Raw genomic sequence first — 17,277 nt, 5'->3', positions numbered from 1 at the left:
TCTTTTTATTCTGTCCATTTAGTATCTGCTCTTCAGTTTCTTTCATCATTCTTCCTTTATTTTGTCCATCCATCCATCTATTCATTTATCCATTCCTCCTTCAGTTTCTTTGTCCAATAATACATTCATTCATTCCCTCATGCCTTAATTTTTTTGTCCATCTATCCATTTCTATGCCCCTCTCCATTGCTTCCTCTTCCAGTGTTCAATGGGTTGGCCAGATATTGGCAGGAACTTGCTTGAGTGCAGGCATGATAGAGGCACCAGAGGAATTATACGGCCCAATATAAGAGCAGGAGTGAGGTTAGCCATGGTCCATGGAGGCTGTGTTGGTGTGTAGATATGAGACGAAGAAGGAAAGTTGGCTGCTTTTAGGGATAGTAGCTGAGCAGTTCCCTTTCTCTCTGGATCTGTGGAAGTGGACATTGTGTCACTCTCTCCAGAGTCTATATTACGTGTGCGTGGGCTCACGGCTGCTGCAATTTGTGGGTACTACAACTTTAGTACGCATGTAGGTCTTTTTTGGGGCAACATCTGCGTGTGGGCGTCAGGGCTCTTGGGGTGTGACACGTTCTTTTTCGCTTTTGATGGTTGCCAGCTGGCAGCGATGGAAGTAGGCCACCTCAGACGCATTCTCCTTTCTTTCTTTTCTTGCGTTTTATGATCTGGCTCAGCGCTCAACAGAAATGGAGCCCGGCTATCCGCCCTAAAGAGAGCACATGGCGTCGCTCTTCTCACTTTTCCTTTTCCTTTTTCTGAACCCATATATCATGGGTATATCATGTTTGCTCTCTTTACATTTTCCCAACCCATATTTACAATCCTCTTTTCAACAAAATCCAATGCCATTTGCATGCTCGAGTGGAAACCGAAGCTAATGAGAAGGTCAGTAGGTTCGGGTTCTCCAACCACAGGTGTTTGGAGTACCACCAACTGTTTAGAGTGATCTGACCCTGTTCACTTTTCCCCAACAGGAGAACGTGAGTGGGACCAGCAGCTTGCCGACGGTCAGGAGACCTCTCCGGAGCAACAGCCGCCAACAGAGCTTAGCCCGCAGGTACTGTTGATGTTTAATGCCAAGAACCCCCCAGTATGATGATACTGTATTTCCTAAAATATAAAGGCAGCTATATATTTTCATGTATACAGACTCATTTAAAATAATACAAAAATGTGATATAGAGTGCTTAAATGCAAAAGCCTAAATGCAATCGCCAGAAGTAAAAAGCTAAACGTAGACTATAAACGAACTACTCTACGGTCGCACGACTTCAACGTCACCGTCGTTAAGCTTCAACAACTCTTTCAGTCTCATATTTTTAAAAAGAATTTCTTGAATGTTTGCATTGTAATAGTTTGCAAGAGCGTTATTCTAAACATAACGATGCTAGTGAGTGGACTAGTGAGAAGATGAGTTTACTTGTTGATGACGATTAATGTCCCTGACAACAAGTAAAGTCTTTAAAAATCACAGGGTATTACTGATGTATTTTATGCCATAGAAAAAAAAAACGTGAAAGTAACTTGAGCTTATGTTCACCACAGAACTTATTTCACATCTAGATGTCACAGACCTAGATTTTGGGACGATGGAATCGGAAGGGTTAAAATTTGAACTAATTTTTGGGTTTTTGCCTACAAAAATACATTATCCCTGCACCACTCTTTTCTAAATGTTGTTTGCTGAAGTATTATCTGAAGTATTATCTGGAAAATATTTGCTGAAGCAAAAAACACCCCCAAAAACATTATACACAGCTATATGCACATTGTTTTAAAATGTCTTAATCTTCTAATTTACAACCAGTCTTTAGAAAGGTGAATGCGTCCCGTTATATGATAAACACTGGTTAAATTACCAATTTGTGTTTCAAAGAAAACATACATATTTATTTATATTGATTAACTTACCTTAGTTTTAGGTTGGACTGCCTGTTTATCCGCACAATGAAAGACGTTGAAGTATTTAAAACTTGTTTTAACTTGCCATTATTTTTACAATTCCTTTTGGTGCCACTAGAGGTGCAGAAATGACATATTTCACCTTTAATTTCTCTTCTGAAAGCAATGATTAAGCCATAAGCTCAGTAGCTGGAACCCAAACGTTGACGTTCCCTGGCCCTTTTGAGAGGTTTCCATACCACTAACTTTCCATCAAGTTGTTGAAGTTTCCATACGGGCAGTGAAATTAAGATTTAATTTGTAAGTCAATATTGATATGTCATGATTAGCAAAGAGGATTTTATTTTTGGAAGCTGAAGTTACAGTTTGTTTGAAAATTTTCCACCAGGCTGATCCAGTACCCACCTCCCCCCTCCAAGGGCGGCATTACAGTGACAACCGAGGACCTGGAGTGCCTCAAGGATGGCGAGTTTCTCAACGACGTCATCATCGACTTCTACCTCAAGTGAGTCCAACGGTACTTCTGAGCTTGTGAAATGTGATGTAATATTTTCCCTTACCCTACCACTGAATACTCCCTTCAGGTACCTTCTGTTGGAAAGAGCCGACAAGGATGTGGCCGAAAGATCTCACATCTTCAGCAGCTTCTTCTACAAACAACTTACTCGAAAAGACACTAGCTGCCCGGAAGAGACCGGCAGCACGTAAGAAATCACTCAAAGACCTTTTTACAGTCTTTGGTTTCCAGCAAGAATCACTAAAGGAACTTTCATTTTTGGGTGTACTGTCGCTTTAAATCCACTATAAGCATTTAAAGTGACAGTACACCCTAATGTTAAAGTTTCCTGAATTCCTAAATTTCTTGCTAAATTGTGAGTTTCATGCTGATGGGAATGTCCATGTGGTGTTTTCCCACAGAGCCCCACACAGACGACATCAGAGAGTGAGAACATGGACCCGTCACGTGGACATCTTTAGCAAAGACTACCTTTTTATACCCGTTAATCAGGAGTAAGTGTGGAATTTAAATGTAAAACACACGTGCACGATTCAGATTAGCACCAAATATCTGAATATATATATATGTGTGTGTGTGTGTGTGTATACATATATATATATATATATATATATATATATATATATATATATATATACACATACATACATACATACACATATATATGCATACATACATGCATACATACACACATACATATGTATACATATATACACACATACATATATATATATATATATATATATATATATATATATATATATATATATATATATATATATATATATATATATAATGTATGTATGTGTGTGTATATATATATATATATATATATATGTATATATATATATGTGTGTATATGTGTATGTGTGTATGTATGTATGTATGTATGTATGTATATACACGCATACATACACGCATACATACATACATACACACACACACACACACACACACACACACACACAAATACAAATATCACATACATATACATACATATATATATATTTTTTTTTTTTAGCACCAAGGCTGCATTTATATAATCAAATAGAGTAAAAACAGAATTTTTGTGACATATTAATACAAAAAAAACAAACATTATATTTGGATATATTTTAAAATGTTGGCTAATTTATTCCTGTGATCAAAGCTGAATTTTCAGCATCATTACTCCAGTCTTCAGTGTCACATGATCTTTCAGAAATCATTTTAATATGCTGATTTGATGCTCAAGAAACATTTATTATTATTATCAATGTTGTGCTTACTGTCACTTTCGATCAATTTAATGCATATTTGTTGAATAAAAGTATTCCTTTATTTAAAAAAAAAAAATAATAATAATAAAATCTTACTGACCCTAATAGTATGTATGTTTATTTATAATCAATATTTCCAGAAACTTGATGTTTTGGAACAGAGGGAATTCCCAACAAGTGAAGTGAGTCAAAACTAAGAGACTATCAACAAATCCTAACAAATAGTTTGGAAATCTCAAACTCACGTTACATAATGTTCTTTTGTTTTATGACCAAGCTGAACGAGGAAGCCCCATTTAGATGTTCAGCGTTGTTTAATATCCGAGAACAGTGGAGGATAATGGATTGTGCTTTATGTTCGAGAAGATAAATCAGTTTAACAAGGTCAAACAAGTCTGTAATTCTAATAGAGAGGGAACAGGGAATTCTGACATCGTACTCCATGTTCTCATAAAAGCAAATGGGCACATTAGGACATTCACTGAAACGTACATGCACGCACTCGCATACGTAGGACATGGCACACAGATGATTCACAAAGCTTGGGGATGTCCATTCTCCCAGTTCAGGAATTACTTGTTCTAGGACTGGGTGAAATAGCAAATATGCACAGTGTTTTCACAATGATTGTGCTGGCACACTTTCATGTGGCAAATTAGCATGAGCAATCCTTAGTATCGTAACGTACATTAAAGGTAGATTTTATAAAATACTTTTTTTCAAATTTGTTTAAACTGTCTTTATATACCGATACATAATTAAAATGTAAGTACTCTGAAAAAGAGAGTATAAAAATCGAGTGACTGTAGACCTTTTAATCTGCAATAAACACAGCTCATTATTTCCATTCGGGACGAAACAATTGATTGGTTTGGGCGACTGTCACTCACTCTCGCAACCATGGCTACCACCCCTGTTGCTAGATCTGCCCATATGCGCGCGCACCCGTTTGATTTGAGGAGTTCAAGAGAGGCGCGGAACCTACGAAGAGTTTAATTATGGCAGAGAAAGAGCATTCAAAATTCAAAGCACCTGCATATGTAGTCAGCGAAGGCAAACAAGGCAAAAACTACTTCCTCGGACCCTGGTTGCCCGCACTCTGCTTCGCCCTCGACCCCAGACCTGTCCTCGAACCGACGATGCGGTTCTTGTCACCGGAGTGTAACGCTAGTCCTCATCAGAGTCAACAATGTTTTCATCATGGAAACTCTTACATGCAAAACACAGTATATGTTATGAATCTTACACGAAATTCATCTTCATCACAGTGTAACTGATGGTAATGGAAAAACGTGTATCAATGCAACCTGTTTTTAGCTTTGCCTTATAAATATAGCTCGTTACCTATAGCCTAAATATAGCTCGTTACCGAATCAAACAAAATGTATTTTAAACTTTACCAGTATCGATATGCTAGCTTGATAGTGAGTACTAAAAGCCATCTTATTTGTTTACATTTATAGTGATAAAGTTAGGTATTTTATTACATGTGATTCTGACATGTCACTGCATGCACTGCGCTCCTTCCTCTCAGGTAAATAAACGTGTCTTCCAGCTGAGCCTGAGCCTGCGCGTTCATGTGTTTTGGGGGCGTGGCTTTGGAAGGAGCCCAGAAGGGAGGGGGTGGAGTGAATGGAAATAATGAGCTGTCTTTAAAAGAGGTCTACAGACACTCGATTTTTATACTCTCTTTTTCAGAGTACTTACATTTTAATTATGTATTGGTATATAAAGACAGTTTAAACAAATTTGGAATGTTTTTTTTTTTTTAGAAAAATCCTACCTACCCTGCCTTTAACAAATGATCCATTTAAATGTATCTTAAAAAATCTTGCATGCCATTATATAATATAATGTTTAATAATACATTCAATATTCAGCATTTAATACATTTAATATTAATATTTCTTATGAATTTTAGCAGATTAAAATTTGTATATAATTTTATAGTTATTTCATAGCATAATAGTTTTAGTTGAAATAATATATGTAGGTAAATATTATTTCTTTTTTTGTCATTTCAGTGCAGATGCATAAATATTATGTTTATATTGAATAACATCAAAAGAAGAACAAATGTTGTTGTTTTTTCAGCAGTATCAGTATCCAGACCTCTACTGCTACAGGATGTTTTTGGCGATGGAAATGAGGCTTTATCACAGATCACTGACTTCCACTTCCTCTGCTGTTTTCTCTGTTTACTGTCTGTCCAGGGCTCACTGGTACCTCGTGGTGATCTGTTTCCCCGGGCTGGAACGGACTCAGTACGTACAGTGGAGAGATAAAGGCCCTGTGTCCCGGGATGGGAGCCAGACAGCCAAAGGGAGCTCAGCAGGGGAATGTCAAAAAGGTATCACTCACACCTTAAAATAAAATATGTATGTATGTATTTATATATGATTTTATTTTTTATTTTTTTATTTTTTTACCAGGGTTGAAGTTGAATTGATTATTAAATTTGATTATTTTTTCTTAATTAATTAAAGAATATCATTGGTAACAGAGTTCAGTGGCTGAGGCTGATGAACGCAATTAACTATTTGAATTTTTTTTTTTTTTTTTTTTTAATAAAAAATGTGTTCTTTAAATAATTATTTACTAACTATAGAATTTACAAAATAATTATTAAATAAAAAATTAAATAATGTTAATATTTATTTCAGATATCAGTTCGTAGGTCAGAATTTCAGGGAAAATTTAACAATAACAGTGTGTGTGTGCGTCATTGTTGTCAGACTAATTATGATTTTTTTTTTTTTTTTTTCATGAAAGATAATTTTTTGGTTAAACAATAAAATATTTTATTAAACATATCTAATAGTTCTCACTCCAAAGAACATATATTTTGTGCCCTTATCATAAAAAGAAACCAACTTTCAGAACAGACACCAAAAAAATTTTTTGATAACGTTTCTTTTCTGTAATTCCAGACAATTCACAGCAGCCAAAAGGAAAGGGAATGAAACCCAGTGAGCCGAGATCACACGACCTACCGGTAATCTCACTACACACACAGTTTAAATACTCAGATATCATCAGTCAGTCTTTGGATTGACGTTACAGTTTGAACTTCAGTTTATTAACTGATTTTCATGAACAGTAAAACAGCATGAAGGAATCTGATGGGTCTTTGTGTTTTTAGGACTGCACAGCACACAGTTGCACAAGAGAGACCGTCTGCAGGAGGTACAAATCTTCAATCTCTCGATCTTGATCTCAGGGGGGCAAATATCATGGGGTCAAATACTTCTTCACGACACTGTATTAGCCTGCCGTGCAAAAAGAGGGCTCCTCGGGTGAGGTGGTTTCCTGATCCCGTTATCTGATCCGCTGTTTTGTCTGTTTCCCCGGTTGAACCTCAGGCCCTGTATTCTGGTCATGGACTCTCTAAAGCTGTCTTACCACCAGCGGATCTACACACTGTTACGAGAGTGAGTCATTCACCAGAATGCAATAACAACTACGGGAATGGATTTATGCAACTGCTGTTATTTGTATTGATGCTTAACTGTATTTCGTCTAGGGCTGCATGATATTGGAAATTAAACTGACAATGCAATTATTTAGTTTTTCTGCGGTTTAAAAAAAAATACATTTTCCCCAGATGACTTGAATAGCTATTTGACTGGGGTGATTTTATTATATTATTATTATTTATTTTTTTAAAGGCTGAAAATTTGCTTTTTACTCTGAAGATTGAAGACGGCTTGAAACGGAAGGCGCGATAGTCCATTCTTTCATATTGTGACGTATATCCGAGTGAAACCGGGAGGGCGGACTTGATTTTGTCCATCAGGAATTGATTGGATGGTTGTGGTGTGCTATTGGTGGATCTCATAAATTCAATAAATTGAATTTATTAGCAATTGTAAAAAATTAAATAAAATAGTTATCTCTACTGAGATATTTTCATACGTTTTATAGGCCACATTCCCACTGTTTTGACCAGTTCAATATTACTATAAAATAATAATAAAATATTAAAAAATGTTGATTTATTATTAAAAAAAATCTATTTTCATGAGTTTTCATAGGCCACTTTCCCACAGTTTTTGACCAATTTAATATGACTAAAATAATAAAACTTGATTTTATTGTGATTATTACTAAAAAATAAAAAATCTATTCAACTATTTATATCTATATAAACACTATAGTCCTGTAGAATAAACAATGAGAAATGCAATTTATTCATTTCACAGCATTAATATTTATTTTGATGAGTTCCCAGCAAATATAATATGCACTGCTGGTTTCAGAGTGAAGCTTGTTCATTTACATGCTTAATATCAGGTGTATAAACGCCACGCTTCACTCTGAAACATGTAGCGCATATGCATATATTTATTAAATTGCAGCCTGCACAATTTGACAATCACACTAAGCCATATTGCGAAATTGATTTTATTTTGATATATCGTTCGGCCCTAGCCTGAACAGGTTTAACTGTGTTCAATCATGTCAGAGAACCTCATCCCTGTGATTTACCTGTGATGTCATCCCTCAGGTACCTGCAGGTGGAATGGGAGGTTCGGAAAGGAAGCGCTCGGACTTTTACCAGTGAGAGCTTAAGTGGGAGTCTCTCTAGGGTCCCGCTCCAGGACAACAGCAGCGACTGTGGCCTGTACCTGCTGCAGTACGTGGAGAGCTTCCTACAGGTACCTACATACTGAGCTGATAGCAAAATGTTGGCTTTCGCCCGATACCTCGTCTACGTGGTGCTTTTTGTACCGGGTCAATGCTTTTTAGTTCCCTCAGTTCTAAATGTCAAAGTACAGTCTAACGTTACAGCACTAGAGAAACGTTGGTCATCCAAGTTGCCTGACATTTTGCGCTCAGCCGTTCAATAATGCAAGTAAGAGATTGGGATCTCAGGAACTCAAGTTACACCTGTTTTGTTTGCAGCCTTGATCTGAGCACCAGTTTGTAGTAAAGCATGTACTGCGCTAGAAATGGAAAACTACATACTTTTAAGTATGAAATTAGTTGGAGCAGAAAAAAAAGTTAATACCAGGCCAGGGAACCATTGCAAAAAACAATCCTATGCAGAACACGCGATTTTTAGGTAACACTTTATTTTACAGTGTCCTAACCAGCTTCTAAATGTCAGCTGCATCTGAAATCGCATACTTCCCTTCTATATAGTAGGCGAAAAACAGTATGTGACAAATGAAGCATGTCCGAATTCACAGTAAAAGAGTAGGCAAAAGTTCCCGGATGACCTACTACTACCTACGAGATTCTTAAGTGTGGATACGATGGACACTTTACTATCCCATGAGGCCACGGGAGAGGATTTATGAATGGCAGGGAAGCGACGCAACTGATACTGATAGGTCACGTGATAATGACAACATGGCGAATGTAGTACGTCCAGATAACAATCATACTATATAGGATGTATTTTTTAGTGGTCGTGAAGTAAATACTTATTCAAAATAAGTGCCGACTCAATAGCGATAAGCCATAAATCGGTCCTTGATTTGTTAAACTTTCTCCACTCAGAATCCAGTGGTTCACTTTGATCTCCCTCTGCGATTGGAGCATTGGTTTCCACGGAATCAGGTGCGCATGAAGAGGAGGGAGCTGCGGGAGCTGGTCCTGCAGCTGTACCGGAGACAAGGGGGCGGGGCTGAGCACAGCCTCAAATAAAAACAGCGGGAAAACGTCCTCTCAGTATACAAACAACAATTAGGGCCTGCCATTTTGTTTGTTTGTTTTTGTTTTTTTTACTGATTAAAAGATAAAGGATATATTTATAATTTAACTTTGTATTTATTTGTATTAAAATGGCTTTTAAACGTGACTTCAATTTCATCCGTTTTATTGATTTCTGCACAAAAATTTAGTCTACTTGAATAAAAAAAGTTGAATATTTTAAATTGAGTTTGAATTTCTTATTTTAATACCTCATACATACATGTGTGCATATATATATGTATGTATGTATGTAATATGTACTGTACATGTATATTTATACTTCAGTGATGAAACTCTACAGGGCGCAGAGGTCCTTTACATGCAATCTGCAAGCTATCACATCATATCCGCATGGCGGATGATTGGCCTCTGCTGATCCTGCATCCAATGAGATTGCTTTCTCAACATTTAAATGGTCTGGTTCAGTGTTTGCTGTAATCTAGTCCTGCAGTGCGCTATCAGAGTTCCTCTGAACCCCTCTACCTCCCCCAGCTCCACCTGCCTAGATCTGCTACAGGATTTATGCATGTCTATTCATGCAGCAGCGTATCGTACATGCTCACAGCAGCGTGTCTGTGCATATATTATCAGCAGCAAGTCCATACTTACTAATAATAATCAACAGCAGCAGTGTATAACCAACCGACAACAAGCTTAGTTTTCTGACGGACGTGATAACATGCATAAGGGCTGAACTATGCTTGGGTAATAATAAAATGTGCTCGAGATGTTCTAAATTCCTTTTGCGTAGGTCATTATACTTATTGTACCGAATGAAGTTTATTTTGTGGCTCAAATTAATCACGTTACTCAGAGACTGACATGTTTTGCTTGTCAGTCAAAAATCTTTTATTTAAACCATTAAAATGCAGATCCTGTTGTAAATGTGAAATGTGATAAGTCACTTTTTTAAACTCTTGTTCCCTTAGCAGATTTTGACTTGGCGTTTTAACAGCAGATTTCCAAATTATCTTATTCGGCGTAATGCTTTTACTGACTGAACGTCACTAAATCTAAATAGATATCCCTGACAGCCGCAGCTGGAACCAATAGTGCCATCACTACAAACAAGCATGTTTGTGTTCCTGAGAGTTCATGCAGTTCTGGAAGCCCCATAATGAAGTTATTTGGTCCATTAAAGACAAAAGAAGAACATAAAAGCAGTTCTTTTTCCAGAGGCACAAGAGAACACGACCGTCTGTGATTAAACTGAAACAAAGCTTCGGCCTGCTTTCTCTAATGTTTGTGTGAGTTGGCCAGAGCTCAGCTGGACCCCCTCACTGCCTACTAAAATAATAAACTTTATTTATCCAGTACCTGGCATATATTTAAAATGCTTTTCATTAATGGAAAACTTTCAAAATGGAGAGTGATGAAAAGAAATGAACGTTTTTTGAAAGAAATTTAAAGTTAGCTTTCACTGTACAGGCATTATCAACCCCTGCCGCGCTACTTTAAGCATTCGCTTGGAAAAAGGTTTGATGGCCCACGCTGATTGGTTTTACATGTGCATTTTGCTCCCAAAGAAAATAATTATAGATTTAGACTTGTATTAATTGGATGCATGACAACGAAGAATTAAAGTATTTAGTAGTAAATGGAAACATTTGCTAGCTGTGCAATTTGTGGCTATTTCAAAGAAAATAAAAATTACAAAGAGTGTCAGGGTCAATTTTATATATGTGAATAGTTAGAATATAAAACCTAATATATATAAAAAAAGCATTTTTGGCTGTAAAATGCTTAATTGTCTTAAAAATAATGTCAGAATACAAAATAGAAAGAGTTGGGGTTTTTTTTTCCTGTTGATTTTAGGGTGAAATTTCACCATCAGTCTACTATTTCATATATTTATCATAGAATAACTTATGTTTATTACGCAGTTTATCATGCTTTAGTGTTTCTTGATGCAAAATCGTTCAGAATGAGGAGACCTAACATATGATATGAATATTGCATGTATGTGTTAAACATCACGTAATATACCACAATCATATACACACATGCGTAAAAAACCCATCGAGTTTCATTCCGATCAGCCTCTTTTAACAGGGCTTGTCTAATAGGTGTTCAAATTTGTTTTTCAAGATACAGGACTTTCCCCATTTTCAAGTCATTTGGATTAACGGTTGTGTAATTATACCTCTTGTCATGCTACCAAGCAGCCAAGCTCTGCTCATATGTGTACCAAGTTTGGTGAAAATATCTCATTTCGTTCAAAAGTTACAGCCATTTTAGTAAAATTAGCCACACCCACTTCGAATGTTTTGTCGCGATGGTGAATCGAAAATAAAAAAAGTCTGAGAATTAGTGATCGACTCCATCGAATATTTTTCTGCCCTGGTTTGGTTCCAATCGAGCGAAAACCCTAGGACTAGTTGGCAAAAAAAAAGTTTTGGACAAAATCCAATATGGCGGAAAATGTGATGAAATCAGAGATGTCCGTTTTGTATATATATCATCCCAATATGAGAACTATACATCCTTCATTGGGGAATACGCATGAACGGAGTGGGATTGACAGAGAGTGGGCGGGTGTTGGCGATCGGAGCAGATGGGCGGTGTTTGGATGGGAATGGGATTTAAAGCTGCCCGCTGCTGGGTGCCATCTCTTTCTCTCACTAATTCAAATGTTGTTGACTGGGAGATTATTCCTGAGGATAGTGAAGGATTCCCACAAGGAAAATTAAAAGATTACTGCTGTACCTGTACAAGAATCGGCACTTCCCTATACCTTTTTTATTATTATTTTTTGCCTCACTAAAAAGGTCCCCTAACATTTTATTTAATTTTATTTTTAGAAAAAGTTTGAATGCATTTTTCAATCTAACTGATTTGCTGATAATATATATATATATATATACAGTAAGGAAAATAAGTATTTGAACACCCTGCTATTTTGCAAGTTCTCCCACTTGGAAATCATGGAGGGGTCTGAAATTGTCATCGTAGGTGCATGTCCACTGTGAGAGACATAATCTAAAAAAAAAAATCCAGAAATCACAATATATGATTTTTGAACTATTTATTTGTATGATACAGCTGCAAATAAGTATTTGAACATCTGTCTATCAGCTAGAATTCTGACCCTCAAAGACCTGTTAGTCTGCCTTTAAAATGTCTACCTCCACTCCATTTATTATCCTAAATTAGATGCACCTGTTTGAGGTCGTTAGCTGCATAAAGACACCTGTCCACCCCATACAATCAGTAAGAATCCAACTACTAACATGGCCAAGACCAAAGAGCTGTCCAAAGACACTAGAGACAAAATTGTACACCTCCACAAGGCTGGAAAGGGCTACGGGGAAATTGCCATGCAGCTTGGTGAAAAAAGGTCCACTGTTGGAGCAATCATTAGAAAATGGAAGAAGCTAAACATGACTGTCAATCTCCCTCGGACTGGGGCTCCATGCAAGATCTCACCTCGTGGGGTCTCAATGATCCTAAGAAAGGTGAGAAATCAGCCCAGAACTACACGGGAGGAGCTGGTCAATGACCTGAAAAGAGCTGGGACCACCGTTTCCAAGGTTACTGTTGGTAATACACTAAGACATCATGGTTTGAAATCATGCATGGCACGGAAGGTTCCCCTGCTTAAACCAGCACATGTCAAGGCCCGTCTTAAGTTTGCCAATGACCATTTGGATGATCCAGAGGAGTCATGGGAGAAAGTCATGTGGTCAGATGAGACCAAAATAGAACTTTTTGGTCATAATTCCACTAACCGTGTTTGGAGGAAGAAGAATGATGAGTACCATCCCAAGAACACCATCCCTACTGTGAAGCATGGGGGTGGTAGCATCATGCTTTGGGGGTGTTTTTCTGCACATGGGACAGGGCGACTGCACTGTATTAAGGAGAGGATGACCGGGGCCATGTATTGCGAGATTTTGGGGAACAACCTCCTTCCCTCAGTTAGAGCATTGAAGATGGGTCGAGGCTGGGTCTTCCAACATGACAATGACCCGAAGCACACAGCCAGGATAACCAAGGAGTGGCTCTGTAAGAAGCATATCAAGGTTCTGGCGTGGCCTAGCCAGTCTCCAGACCTAAACCCAATAGAGAATCTTTGGAGGGAGCTCAAACTCCGTGTTTCTCAGCGACAGCCCAGAAACCTGACTGATCTAGAGAAGATCTGTGTGGAGGAGTGGGCCAAAATCCCTCCTGCAGTGTGTGCAAACCTGGTGAAAAACTACAGGAAACGTTTGACCTCTGTAATTGCAAACAAAGGCTACTGTACCAAATATTAACATTGATTTTCTCAGGTGTTCAAATACTTATTTGCAGCTGTATCATACAAACAAATAGTTAAAAAATCATACATTGCGATTTCTGGATTTTTTTTTTTAGATTATGTCTCTCACAGTGGACATGCACCTACGATGACAATTTCAGACCCCTCCATGATTTCTAAGTGGGAGAACTTGCAAAATAGCAGGGTGTTCAAATACTTATTTTCCTCACTGTATATATATATATATAATTTTTTTTTTTTTTAAATATATAATACAATAGAATGCATTATAGAAGACTTTTGAACCCCACTGTTTCCAGTATATGATTTTGGAGAACTGTACTGACTCTCCCACATCATAGCTGGACATCAATGCTCTAACCGTGATCTCTCCCTCTCTCTCTCTCTCTCTCTGTGTGTGTGTGTAAGTGTGACCTTTAAGTCATGGCCTGACTGGGATGTTGCAGTGGGATTTAGGATCTTTGTTGGGCTTTCCTCTAATCAGGTCTGACAATGGAAGTAGCTTGGTTTAGGCAATGTCAGGCCCCAATGCTGCAACTTTACACTAAATGGCACTAGATTAGTTAATCTGGACTAGACTCTGAGATTAGAGCTGAATTAAAGCCTCTAAAAACACGGGATCCTGCACACACCCCTCAACCCTGTTTCATACCCCGTAATCTACTCTGACAACTAGGCCACTGGTTTCAGGTTCAGTCCTAGCAATTAAAACAAGGAAGGATCTGATTGATAACAATAATTTATAATAATAATACTTATTATTATTATTATTATTATTATTATTAGTATTAAATATTTGTTTTATAGTAGTAATAATAATTTAATTAATTGTTTATACTTTGTTTTAAGGTGTCTGGTTTACAGTGTAATTATATATTTAAGTACTGAGTAATATTAATTAACTACATGTACTTACTATGGGTTAGGGTAGGATTAGGCTGTTTAAGGTTAATTGCATGTAATTATGCACAATTTATTGTAATTACTATGGTAACTACATGTAACGTGTAAGATGGACACTGTAAAATAAATTGTTACCGATTAATTATTTTTATTATTAAATCATCAGTTATTTAAAGTAATTTTGCAATAACGTGCTTGTTTTAGGAAAAATTATAATCATCATGTATTAATTATTTTATTAATACATCATCAGAATTGTTTATAATAGTTTTCCAATCACATCCTTGTTTAAGTCATAATAATAGTAATATAAATAATAATAATAGGTTCATATTAATTAATTATAATTAATAATATAATTAGAAATGATATTAATGATACTAAGATGTACAATATTCAGTACATAATTTATTTTTAATCATTTGTAGTTATTATTATTATTATTATTATTATCATCATCATCATCATCATAAGATATTTAAAAATAGTTTCCGCAATCACATCCTTGATTTAGTAGTGGTAGTAATACTAATAACAATACATAATAAATAATAATAATAATAATAATAATGTTTCTTTATGATTATTATTTAATACATTAGTATAATTTTTATAACTAAAACAAGAATGTGAGTTCTGAAACTATTTTAAATAATTAAATTATATAATAATAATAATAATAATAATAATAATAATAATAATAATAATAAATTCATATGAATTATAATTAATAATATAATTACTAAATTATTATATAAATAATACTAAATACTAATTATTATTAGTATTATTATATCATCAAAATTAATAAAAAATAGTTTGGCCACTCACATCCTTGTTTTAGTAATAACAATAATAATCATTATATTATTATTTTTTGTTATTAATTATAATAATTATAATTAATAACATAATTACTAATTATATAAATGATGCTAAGCTGTACAATATTCAGTACATTGGATATATAATCATTAAAAACATAAACATCTTGTTTTTGTTCCACAGAATATAGTCATTTTCATAGCTCCCATCCCCATTCACGTTCATTGAGTGGAAAAGAGCAGCCAGGACTTTCTATAAAACATCTCTCCGTTCAAATATTTAAGAAGTGCATATGAGCTGTAAGTGGCTTTCTGACAAATCATATCAAGCAAGTACGGTAAATGTGAGGCCGCCCGGATAATCCGCTGGTCGAGCATCCAACTATTTACCATTTTATCCAATAAATAACGTCTAATGATTAAACCTTGAAATGTCACTGTCGCGGTCTGTCACTAACTTTGTCTTTTGCGCTTGGATGGCAGACATAAAAAGCACAAAAGAAGAGTCAAGCGGTCTGTCTGAATTCAATAGGTGATGTCCCGTGATGACCTGCTCCAGCTCTTCCTTTCTCTTTCTATCAGGACACAAACCCATGCACATGTAAAGCTAAACGTTACCTAAACTCTTACACAACTTCCTGCTGAAGAAAGTAGTAGTGATCAGGGGAACCCGCTACTGCAAAAGGTCTGCTTGTCAGGATAAGTGAGTCCTCTTCATATAATAATAATAATAATAATAATAATAATCATTTTTTAAAATCTTTTCAAATGCCTTTTATGTATAGATTTGATGCTTTACCCTTGTCACCCCCCCAAAAAACGTTTAAAATCCATCATAAAATTACTCTCTAAGAACTATGGCATTTTAAACGAGTGCTGTTGTTGAAATGATTAAAAATGGTTACCGTTAAATGAAATAAAGCTGAAATGTAATACACTATAAATATTTGATGAAAAACTTAAACTTAAAAACTTAAAAATGTTGCTTTGCCAACTATCTGAAATAAGTATGATGTAGGAAACCGAAATCTCAAAAAATTAATTAAAATACAATTAAATTGTCTACAATTAAAATGAATTCAAAAAAATATGATAGTGTGTACTGTATATATGTGTATATATATATATATATATATATATATATATATATATATATATATATATATATATATAGTTATTTATAGTACATCTATCTATCTATCTGTCTATCTGTCCGTCTGTCCATCTGTCCATCTATCTATCTATCTATCTATCTATCTATCTATCTATCTATCTATCCGTCTATCCGTCTATCCGTCCGTCTGTCCGTCTGTCCGTCTGTCTATTGTTCTATCGTTCTGTCTATTGTTCTATCAAATTGCATAACGCCTACATAACCTTCAGACTGTAAACTAAACTTAAGCTTCCAGGCAAGGCTTTGCCAAGCCAACATTCAAAGTTTCTCTTTACAAAGTGTAATTTATAGTAAAATTTAATTTAACTCGATATATGTTGAATGAACAGCTTTGCTTTTGATATCCTCCACCAACCCATTGACACCTTACCGAACCTGGTATTATTTGGCTCATGCTTGTGCCCATCTGTTCGTACTATCCCTGCCATGATGGAACACACCCAAAACCCAATAAAGATGAAGTCCCTGTAAGCTGTTTGGTCACAGCACGTGGCAAACTTGTAGACAAAGGGATAACCCTAGAAGATGTCACATCTAGTCAAACATTTAACAAGAGATCTTTCCTTGTAGCATCACGGTAGATTGTGCAATTAACCACGTACAGTGATATCATTGCAACTCTCTTCAGATTGAAATCCCATTGCACACAATAGCAGCCATGGAGCACAAGGAAGCCGCTCTCATAATTGAACTCATCAACGGATCAGACCATTAATTACAGGACTTAATCCACATACTGG

At 35.9% G+C, this 17,277-nt stretch overlaps 1 protein-coding gene across 2 annotated transcripts in view; it reads left to right on the top strand.

Moving 5' to 3' along the window:
* Positions 1-9,560, top strand: part of senp7b (SUMO specific peptidase 7b) — a 30,675-nt gene extending 21,115 nt beyond the window's left edge. For both annotated transcript variants that reach the window (XM_084117431.1, XM_084117430.1), the window contains exons 13-22: positions 975-1,057; positions 2,291-2,407; positions 2,487-2,606; positions 2,821-2,913; positions 5,892-6,028; positions 6,609-6,673; positions 6,821-6,864; positions 7,041-7,109; positions 8,186-8,336; positions 9,184-9,560. In XM_084117431.1, coding sequence (XP_083973557.1) covers positions 975-1,057; positions 2,291-2,407; positions 2,487-2,606; positions 2,821-2,913; positions 5,892-6,028; positions 6,609-6,673; positions 6,821-6,864; positions 7,041-7,109; positions 8,186-8,336; positions 9,184-9,330 — 1,026 coding nt within the window. In that variant the 3' untranslated portion in view covers positions 9,331-9,560. The remainder of the gene's footprint in view (positions 1-974; positions 1,058-2,290; positions 2,408-2,486; positions 2,607-2,820; positions 2,914-5,891; positions 6,029-6,608; positions 6,674-6,820; positions 6,865-7,040; positions 7,110-8,185; positions 8,337-9,183) is intronic.
* Positions 9,561-17,277: the final 7,717 nt, after the last annotated feature.

Source organism: Abramis brama (assembly GCF_963993115.1).
Source record: "Abramis brama genome assembly, chromosome: 6".
NCBI lineage: Eukaryota > Metazoa > Chordata > Actinopteri > Cypriniformes > Leuciscidae > Abramis > Abramis brama.
This window is presented reverse-complemented; position numbering and strand designations above follow the sequence as displayed.